The sequence below is a fragment of the Electrophorus electricus genome, chromosome 2, assembly GCF_041902795.1.
Source record: "Electrophorus electricus isolate QZ-2024a chromosome 2, ASM4190279v1, whole genome shotgun sequence".
Taxonomy (NCBI): Eukaryota; Metazoa; Chordata; class Actinopteri; order Gymnotiformes; family Gymnotidae; genus Electrophorus; species Electrophorus electricus.
In genome coordinates, this window is record NC_137498.1 from 36120478 (window position 1) to 36131734 (window position 11257).

The 11257-nt window shown below is 42.4% G+C and overlaps 1 protein-coding gene across 7 annotated transcripts in view; it reads right to left on the bottom strand.

The window, feature by feature from the left end:
* Window positions 1-4975: 4975 nt before the first annotated feature.
* The window catches only part of elmo1 (engulfment and cell motility 1 (ced-12 homolog, C. elegans)), a 61153-nt gene continuing 54871 nt past the window's right edge, over window positions 4976-11257 (bottom strand). For all 7 annotated transcript variants that reach the window (XM_035528870.2, XM_035528874.2, XM_035528875.2 and 4 more), the window contains 5 exons: window positions 11244-11257; window positions 8150-8257; window positions 7980-8062; window positions 6509-6586; window positions 4976-6239 (listed from right to left, as the gene is read on the bottom strand). The exon at window positions 11244-11257 is cut by the window's right edge and continues 99 nt beyond it. In XM_035528870.2, coding sequence (XP_035384763.1) covers window positions 6039-6239; window positions 6509-6586; window positions 7980-8062; window positions 8150-8257; window positions 11244-11257 — 484 coding nt within the window. In that variant the 3' untranslated portion in view covers window positions 4976-6038. The remainder of the gene's footprint in view (window positions 6240-6508; window positions 6587-7979; window positions 8063-8149; window positions 8258-11243) is intronic.

Genomic DNA, 11257 nt, shown 5'->3' on the forward strand with positions numbered 1-11257 from the left:
TGCTGTTTCTCAGTAGTACTAATTTGCAGTCTCCAAATAATTTGCATACAACTTGTTTTACAAGCGCATATCTAACTTAGGCTTAGAATGCTGTTTACAAAACTGTTATTCACTACATTGTGACGAAACGAATTAGTTAGTTATTAGTTATTATTTCCTACTATATTGTACTTCCAACCACTGGCCACTTTATTAGGTTACAATGTTGTGCATGCATTTTAGAGTTGTACAGTTCCAGACTCTAATCTGTTATGATGCGCAATTTGTCAGCCTCCCTCAACCTTGATAATCTCCGGTCAGTTTCTGACCACAGGACTACTGCTTAATGGATGTTACTTGGGTGTTTTGGCATGGTAGTGAGTATAAGCGTTGTCGGGCACAGCAGTGTTGCTGGAGTTTTTACATGTGTTTGGGTCACTGTTGTGTTCTGTGTGGTCTGCCATCCAAACATATTCACACTTTTCCTGTGGTTAGAAACTGACTGTTAATGAAGGTTTGCCAGATGGTGAATCAGGTATTTAAACAAATATCCATAACTGTACATCTACAATGTGTTTGGAATAAATGCATAATATGGGAGGCAAGTGTATACAGTAAGAAACCAGAAGCCCTTTACTTTCATAGATTAATCTTGTCATATGTTTGCTGTTGATGCTCTTTAAAAGCAGCAGATGGCAGCATCATGCAACTGAAGGTATAGCATCAACTCCTATACAGGACCAAAACTTTTGCTCTCACACTGTTCCTTTAGAAAAGTTAATGAAATCCTTCTTAAAACTCAGTGAGTTTGTGGTTCAGTTACAATAATGTCACTGGTCTGTGGAACCTTTTTAGGGCCTTTCTTAGTGCTTTAAAGTTCTTTATAGTCCACTGTGGGCCTTGGCACCTTTGCTGTACAGCTCAAGCTATCACTAGAGACTTATTATTGAGGAGTGCAGGAGGCATTGGGTGTTTAGTGCAGAGGAGTATGTTGCATGCATTGCCACTGGCTGCTCAGACCCAGGATTCTGCTGACCTACAGCATGAGGATGAAGGGAGAAGGTCATGGTGCTGGCAGTAGATACAAGCAGCCAAGCAAAATGATACCCATCAGTCAGCCATGTGCCCAGAATGAAGCAACAACTAGTTCACAGATCCAGGACATATATATCCTGACATCAAGACCATCTGCACATTTGTTTTGCAGAGATCTGCAGTTTTGAGGGAAAGCATACAATGTTCTGAGTAGTTTCTGTGGAATGTTGAGTTTTCCTTTAGAAAGGTTGCCGAATTCATATGTAGGACAAGTGGGAGGTGTTTTCATGAGTTGGGTCTGTGTATATCTGAGGACCAATGTTGTAAATTCCAGCTCCTCTGCCTTTCATGTGCTCCCACTAGGAAAGAGAAACAGAGCTCAAAACCATTGCAAACGAAAGGAGGCTGTAAAGACAGGGGAAGAGTAAAAGCAAAGCATCTCCCCTCAGCCAAAGTCCAGGGGCTGACATGGCTGCTTCCTCTCTTCATTCCCCCTTCAGCTGGGTGTTCAAAGCATCTCTCCACCTTTGTGGTGCGGAGGATGCCCGTCAATTTTTCTAGGGCTTCAATAGGCAGACTTTTGCTTTAGTTAGAAAATGACACCGATCGACTTTGAAGCTGAAGCTCAGTGAATTGCCTTCATGAGGCAGAGGAGGGAAAGGGGGAGGGGATCATTCTGTTGTTTACATCACCACAAGAGACATATTCACTGACAAGTAAGGGCATGTCTGTGTGACAAATCCAATCAGACTCCCAGGGAGGGCACAGTATCTGCTATAAATAAAGCTTCCTCTGCTCCAAAGATCCATCAGACAGATTTTGAGGACAGATGGGGCCCTCTACTTGATATTTGATTGAAAGTGATGCTCATAGATAGCATTTCCAAATATGAGAAAATACACACAAACCAAAAAAAGACAAAGGTAAAAGTTGTGAATAAAGTGCTAATGCCTTATTATAAACCCACCTGGAAGAATCTGTATTTTGAATAACTGATGTGATTATTGTTACAAATGTTAGCAATATTCACAATACATTAAAATGTGTCTTCAATACATTAAAATCTTATTGACTGGTTTGTTAATACATACACATACACACAAATATTTTAATAGTGTAGTGGTGAGTTGCCAGAGGCTTTTGCTGGGGGTTTTATATGGGTCAATGTCACTGCTATGTTGGGAGTAGTCTCATATCCAAAAATATCCAGCCAACAGCAATACCGTGGTCAGAAACTGACCATTGCTAAAGAGCCCAAAGAATGGCTAACAAATTGTACATAGCAATAGATATAGACTTTATCCTTAGTTGTACTTACAAAGGTGTTTTTATTGGTCACTGGTAACACTGGTCAAAGATGATTTTGCCTTTATGTATTTTTGCATGCTGAAAATGTTTTTCAGAATCTCTCCATCACCCATAGTTTTTAATTCCAGCACATTCATGTAATTATGTATGATATGGAGAAGTGCTACCGAGGAAAGTGGATCTGCTCTATGTTGGCAGACAACTGCTGGACACTGAAGAGGGAGGTTCCTGAGGCCAAATATAGGCAATACTCATTCACTGTACATTTTAGACGTATGTTTATACACATTTAAGTGCAACTGCAGTCTTATTTATGAATAAGTAATAGATTAATAATAGATTAATATTATAAAGTATATATTATAATAATAATAATAAATATAAGTATATATAAATAAATAATAAATAGATTAATAAAGAAAAAAGGTTCAAATTACATTGCCCGATGAATCAAGTGAAATAGGTGTGGGCAAGTCAAAAATGCACTAGAGTCAACATTTTCTGCATTTAAGTTAGCAGTGAGTGAAAGAAATCAGACTCACTCAAAATATAAAATAGGTGACTCCAAATGTCCATGTAATAGGAATGTAACAGAGAAACTGGACGGTCTATTCGAGGAAGCAGCATGAAGACTGCCAACGTTTGAAGGGACAAAGCTGAAAATAAGGAAATCACTGAGTTACCATCACACTCCACAAAAGTGGACTGGAACAATAGAAATCATGCTCTTGGAATGACCAAACACGGGTGCAGTCTTTCAGGGAATCCCCTAAGTATAGTAGAGACTGAAATAAATGAAATACCACTTAATTCACCTTAAGTGCAATGCTTTCTTTTATACCTTAAAATTTTGAAATAATTTTATACCTTTAAATTTTGAAATAATAATTCACTAGAGCTATTCAGTAATTTGGGATGTACAAAAGAATGATTTTGATATTAATGCCTAGAACAATATGTTCAATATGTTTTCCAGTCAGAGCACTCAAAGCATATGGTATTACTATAGATGTCTAACATTTATATAAAGTACCCACTGTACCCATTCCTGATCTGTGACTATCCTGTGTTTATAGTCAAATATTACAAAGATTTTCTCATTTATAATACTGCTGTTCTACAGTATTGACTGTGGATTGAGCACCTGGTCAGGGAATGTTGACACGAAGCTGAGGAGTGTTGACCCTCAAATAACTGCTTTTTATAATCAACTTGGCTGAATGGCAGGGAAGCGGCTCCCTGCTGTGTTTAGCATAACATTCAGAGCGGAACAAAAGCAGCACCATAACTTTACTCACAGGCAAGCTGAAGAGCTACTCTGTAGGCAATGTTGTGAAGTGTTGTGAATTATTCATTCAGAGCTTTCTTCCACTAAACCTTTCTACAGCAGTTATGAATAATTGGTCTCCAATATTTGGTACCTCTACAAGATCCAAATCCTAAATTGAACCTCCTAGCAGTTGAATATATGATGTTATGGTTGACTGACAATTGGAAACTTGCAATGTAAAAAATGTATGCTGTGCTGTTGCATTTGTCAGACAAGGTTAATAATCTGCTTTTTGTAATGTTTGAACACATCAGAATAAAAATCACTGAGACGAGCACATGGAGCTGATAATGCAATCACATCTGAGTTGTTTCTTTTAAACAGTTGCTCAAGCATTCCTGCAAGCTTACAACATTTTATATTATTGTTAGTTAACGAGTAGCTGTTCCCCTGTCGCTGGCAGGTGTGTCTGGGCAGTGGAGAGCAGGTACACCTGTCCATGGGGCAGGTCAGCCTGGGAAGCTGGGAGTGTAGCCTCAGATCATGAGTAGCTAATGGAGTTATATTAGATGGATAGGGCACACCTGCATGGCATAGATTACCTCAATTGCTGCCCAGGCAGCTGTCTTATCCACCAGAGAGAACTCTCAGGCCTGACCCACCCTCAACCACATAGCGGCCCTGGGAATGACAGACCCTAGATGTCTGCATTTATTGGGTTGTCCTATTTACGGTATAATACTTTAATGTTGTGTTCTTACAGAATAGATTAAACAGATGGCCTTGGTAACTCACAGTTTATAAATGATTTCTGAGAGACACTGTTGTTGAGTGATTGATGGCTTCTGTCTTGAGGACTTCTGCAGACTGCAGAGTATTGAAGGAACATTGAGCTTACTGAGTGACTGCTTTCACCTCCACAAAGTAAAGCTCGTACTGAACAGTCAGGCATGAGACATGGAAAGCCAGAGGCAAACTCTCCCAAAGGTTCCATACACCCACAAATATAAAATCAGTTTGAGGTCAGAAATGTAAATTTCTTATTCATAGTGACTGCTTTTGAATGTCCAAGTTGGCTAGCTACTTTCGTTTATCAGCACACAGTGTTCACTGAACTATGAACAGTGAATGATGAACAAGATAGCCAATGAGTTTGATCCCAGCTGAAAACATCCTGCTACTCCCGTGATGGCCTTGAGGAAGGCACTTAACAACAAGCTAGCAACTGGCACAATGATGTGGGCAAAAACATCTAAACAATGTTATGACATGTAAATGTAAACATAAATGTAAATCTATTGAACCAACAGGTACCAGTTGTTTAATAATGAAGAATGAGTAGATCTGTTAACTATTATCCTGATAGAAAAGAAATCAGAAGGCTGAATGGGAATTGATCTTTAATGTAAACAGCATAATCTAGGGCTCTTCATGAACATTAAATGAGACATAAAATAAAACACAGCAAATAGAACAATGACAGGATTCATCATTTAACTTATCATTTAAATTATCCAAGAATGATCAAATTTATCCGATGATCCAGGGAAAAAAAGATTCCTTAAGGGACACACAAAAATTGTATAATACTGACTACTTGGCAGCACAAAGGTCACTAAAGTTTACATCTTTCAAAAACAGAAGCTCAGTATTGCTTTGGAATGTTACAGCTGTCTACCACAAGTTTGGTGGCTATCAAGTAAAAGGGGGGCTGTGTTTGTGAGCTTGTGGTATAGTAACATGGCCAGCTAAGCCAATATAGGTGGTATACCCACGCAAAGCAGGGCAAATATAAAATATGGGAGGCAGCCTCAATCATGACACTGCCCAATTCAATTAACAGTCTACAGTTTGTGGAGCATGGAGAGCATGGGGATGTACTTGGACTACACTAGCCTGTGTTTTGTGCTGTTAGCTGCCGCCTGTATGAGTCAGAGATGTGCAGAGCGCTACGAGCTAAAAGTCTCCGGCTCTGCACATGCTCAGCTGGGACGTGCCCACCTCAAACTGCCGGAATGGATGGGGATAAAAATGAAGGGCTCTGGAATGGGCGATCGACCGAGCAGAGCGGGTGCGTGAAGGAGACGTAGATTAGGAGTGGGGGCAGGGGCTGTGATCTAGGCGGGTGTGGACTAGTGGAGGGGTGAGTTTTGTGAGATAAAGTTTTACAACCTGATGACCCATGCACAGGTAGGGTCCCTCCAACCAGGAGGGTTAGGTCAGTGACCCCAAATGCCTAATACATAAATCCAGCAAACTGTGATCAGACACACTTTAAAAAAAAAAAAAAAAAAAAAGTAAAAAAAAAAGAAAGAAAGAAAAAAAGCTTAGCAAGTATACTGTAAGGAAAGAAAACATGTTTTTTGTTCTTTGTCAATAGTTTTCTAAAAGGTTTTTTTTTTTTTCAGTTTTCATTTAAGAAATTTCACTTGGTCCAGCAGAGGAGTTAGTTGCAGTCATAGACAAAGTCATAATTACTAGGTTCTTTGGGGATAGGGGGCGGGGCCTCAGGGATCTGGATGTTTTCCAGGTCCAGGAGGCGGAGCTTCATCTCCATGTTGAGAAGAGTGTCCAGGTCTGAGCGGGTGAATTCACTGGTCATCTCTTTACCCAACAGAGCATTCAGCCCATCTGTCCACACACAGTACTAAAAGACAATCACAAATTTCAACATTTCAGTTCTGTCACACACACATGCAGATCAATACTGGAATCAACACAAAACTAGAAAAAGGTGTGTAACATTTTGGGTGTAGTGACACTTAGATTAACAATTTTAACTGGTGAACTATATTTACAATGTTCTCAATTGTAAATATGCCCATTTACTTTAAAACTAAAGCCATATATAGAGATTAAAGCAGAAAGACGAAAAAAGTCTACAAATAATTTTTCTCCTGCTAGTGATTGTTTTACCTCATGCTTGTCAGGAGCGATAAAGTTCAAATATTCATCAGACTCATAGAGGATAGAGAAGGCCAACTCCAGCACTTCCTGAAGTGAGAAGAGGGGGAGAGAGAGAGAGAGAGAGAGAGAGAGAGAGAGATAGAGAGATAGAGAGATAGAGAGATAGATAGATAGATAGATAGATAGATAGATAGATAGATAGATAGATAGATAGATAGATAGATAGATAGATAGATAGATGGTAATGCAGAGCACAAGGGAGAATCAGTCAGAGGCTAATGGGCCTGCTGAGGTTGTGTACCTCCTACTGTGTGCCTTTCACACGTTTCCTCAGTGCATATTACATCAACAGATGGCTAATCCGTCATGTATGCATGCACACATGCCATGCCTCCTGCTGGCCACCGGGGGCAGCGTTACGACAATCAGCACTGGGAGCACTCCATCGTTTACTGGGATGGGACACAGCATTTCCATGGCTCATTTCCTGACAGACACTAGAAGGAAATTTTCTTTCCATAGTCAGTCAATCATTCTGGGTACAAAACCATACCCATGTTGGACTAACCTCCCTTCTCAAAACTCATCCACTGTGCCAAGATGATTATACATGAGCTTTTTAAATGTAAAACACATTGTTTCTACAGAAGTACATCTGAAGTGTCTTGTTTGTTCAAGCTTACTGTTCCCAGTACATGCATGAGCAGAGATATCAAAGCCCAGCTAGTCTTTGTAACTCCTGCCAATATACAAACAGCCCACTGTAACTGTTGCTAACCAGCCTCTGATCATTCTGCAGGTGAACTGCTTGTTGAACATCATGTAACATGCATCCTAATGAAGGCAGGTCCTGCTAGTAAGCAGATCCTGCCAGAGTCAGGTGGCTCTCATCACCTCCAGGAGAAATGGTGGCAGCTGAGTGTGCATGGGGCGGGTGTCCCCAGGCTGTCCCTGAGGGCCCCATCCATCCTGCCATGTACAGAGCTATAAAGCTGACATGGAGCTGTGGTGCTGTTTTGTCTTCCAGACAACATTTATTGGCTTCTATCAGTAGGGGGTGGGGGGGTTCTGCGGGTCTGGGGCCAAGGCAGCAGGGAGTCAACACTGTGCTCAGCACCTTTCTCAGAATGCTTGGTTTGCACAAGATAATGTGCATTATGCTTGTGATCTGCTGAGTCTTTGACATCTATAGCCAAAGCCTCAGATATTTGCTGAAAGCTTCCAGAATCAAGTCATTCTGAAGAGGCTGCCACTTGCCTGTTTTCACTGGTGACCACAAAAAGATACTTCAGAGGTCACATGAGCTGGTGTTTATCAGACAAGCACAGGCTGTGACCAAAACATACATAGCTAATCTAGCTCATGTTATATCCACCCAAGCTCCCATCCTACCGATATACACTCACTCAGGCAGAAACTCACGCGGACAAACTCACGCACATATGCACATACTCGCTCAAACTCACATGCATACACTCACCTTGTTCTGCTTCAGGGCTCCCTTTTCTTTCATGTGCGGACAGTCCTTGCCAGTGACGACGGCTTTGATATCAGCCACAGGCACTGCCAAGAAGACAGGAACAATTAGGCAGGTCTATTCTACTCTCACCCGCTCATCTCCCTACCCTAGTGCCATGCAGTTGTACTTACACTTGTCTTGCAGAGAATCGTGAGGCACCTCTCCCTGAGGACTCTCTTCCAGGTCCCCATAGTGCAGGACTTTATGATTTGGTGACAAGCGGCAGTACCAGAACTTGTCTGTGGGAAAGGCAGAGGCATCGTCAGTCAACCTGGCTGACATGCTCACTGTGCTGGTGGCAAGGGCATGTCCAGTTTGCCAACAAGTGAATGATGCTCGTGTCACAAGTACCCTGTTATTTGTCAAACTGTTTCTCACCCAGAAACAAAGCAACTGAGCCGGTCATTTAAATAAACAGCAGTAAAGAGACAGCAAGTGAAAGGCCAAGCAACTTGCTTCCGAATTACCAAGCATGTTGAAACCATAGAAACAACCCCTTCTGTGCAACCTTTACATATGATCTATGTGCAGGGGTGGGATTTGAGGAGGTACCAGTGACATACTGATTGGCCAAAGCTGTGACTGGTGCGTGGGCTCACTAACCCCTGCCTGGCACCTCCTGCCACCCAGCAGAAGACTGGCACAAGCTGCCGTTGCTACTCACACACAGGCTAGAGGCTGACGGCTGGCACTTGACCTGGCAAATCCATCCAAGATCTAATTGCTGGGAATAGAAGCTTGGCAGTGTGGCACAGCCTGGGTCTGAGGGGGATTGTAGAGTTACATTGGGAGTGCCCCCACCACCCACTCATGCTCTCCCATGGTAAAAGCCAAGGTAAAAGACAAACTTTCAGGCAAGCAGGGGGCTCATTACCCTCATTCTCTCTCCCTTTCCCCACCACAGCATCAGGCCCACAGCACACAAACAGACCACTGCCTCTCACTTATTTACAGGCACAAAGCAAGTGCGTACGAGACATCAGGAGTCATCCGGCACTGATTACTTTAAAGAGGAAGCACATAATAAAACTAGGCTTCAAAAGCACGTCTGCCCCCGCTGGGGATCGGCTTGCAGCGCTTGTTGGCTTGTTCCACTAATGGATGGGCAGACACTCAGGCAGAGTGCAGAGAGAAGAACTATCAGTTTAAGGACAGCTCGATGAACATTTGAGGGGCAGATGTGCATTGAGAGGAGCTCTTCAGGTAGAGAGGAAGCAGGATAGAGTGAGTTTCATACTCCCTCTAACAGGGATGAGAATGGAGAGTTGTGTAAAGACTGAGCCTTACCAGCACATGCAGTCTTGATTCCAGACAGAATGACTAACAAAACAACATAGACTATCACAAACTGGCATGCGCCTGTGCACATGCATGCAGACACCTGTAAATGTAACTGCAGGCAAAAATAAAGATCCATGTATGTGTACATAGCCTTAAGTGGGTTACTATTCTCTAATCAGCATCCATTAAATTCATAAATGTACATGGAGAGAATAGGCAGCAAATACAAAGTGATGTGTGGGTGCACATGCCTGAGTGGGCCATGAAATTACTCAGACAGGGTTACTAGAGAAAAGACACACACACACACATTATGCATCACAGTCCCAGAAATAGAAGAGCATCAAAAGATCTCTTCAAGAAAGTTTAACCAGCAAAGACAAAATGGGGCTTAGAAGTTTCATAATGCTCCTGAAGCATTTGACCAGTCATTGGATGGAAAGTCACTATGTGGATACAGCAGAAATGACACATTCCCTGGGCTACACTGTTACTATTGACAATGACAATTTTAAACAGCAACAGGGAATAACAGACAATATGGGGAAGGATCCATAAAGCTTGTGTAAGTCTAAGTACAAGGGCCATGCTGCTGAGTGTCCCCACCTGATATTAACCTCCCCCAGATATCAACCACCCCTCACTCTCCTCTGCTGCAAAGGTCAGGCAGGCAAGAGGGCTGCAGACAGTGTGCCCAGATGGCCAGGCGGCGTGGAGATCAGATCAGTCCAAAACCCATCCATTCACCAGGAGGCTCCTCCTCAAGATGGCATTTTAGGAAAGTGCATGTTTGGACTGTGAGAATGTCAAGTGCCCTTGAAATGTGAAGGGGATAAACTGAATGTGATAGAGGCTTAAATGATCCCAAACTGGCATAGTGCGCTGACCTCTGCATGCAGGTAAGCACCTTCTGAACAGGGCGTATGGACAGGGCCATGGCTCAGATCCAAAAAATAAATAAAAATAAATTATATATATATATAAAAATTTGTTTTTTAAATGAAAACAACAACAACAACAACAACAACAACAACAACAATAATACAAAAATGACAACATTTCCACTGACATTTAATATGAAACATGGTATGAATAACTGATGAATAATAAGATGCATGAGAATGCATAGTTAAGAGCTTCAGCCAGGAGAAAAGGATAAGGGATCTGAGCAAAAGAGTGAGAATGATAAGAATGCAAGAGGGCCAGAAGTAGACAGAACAAGTAGGAAGGAGAGAGCGCAGACAGACAAGGTGTCTCATGGCGATCTAATCCCAGAGTGTGAAAAGCGTTAAATTATCTGAGCTAACTGATAAAACCTCCCTCTGTGCCTGGCAGACAGCTCACTCTCGTGCAAGCCAGCGTGAAAGCCCATATTACCCCCCATCCCCACCACACACAAACAGCTTTAGCACTCCCCCCACTTAAAGCAGGAGCCAGTGCTCACACTCCCGCAACCTATTTTTACATCTGCAAACACTCTATGCCACACTAACTATATCCACCGTGAAAGCCTCTCTGGAGGGATGGAGTTGTCATTGGTGGGCACTGTCCACTCAGCCATGCAAACACACTGGCGGGAGGTGGGAGAGGGAAACATCCTGTCTGGACTGGATCACTGATTTCCCCATCAGCCCCATGGCAGGGCTGATGCTTACTTGTGAGCTAGACTCCTTTACAAGCTGAGAATCTAATTAAGCAATTCTACCATTATGGGAATCGATTCCTGCAGTTCAGGCTAGTGGGTGGCTGTGCTGGACTCTGCAGGAAAAGCACTCACAACTAAAATGAAATGTGCATGTGCAGTATGTATCAGATATAGTATGTGCAAGTGTGTGTGTGTGTGTGTGTGTGTGTGTGTGTGTGTGTGTGTGTGTGTGTGTGAGAGAGAGAGAGAGAGAGAGTGAGTGTGCATGTGTGTGTGTGTGTGTGTGTATATATCCCTACCCTGTCTCCTGCGG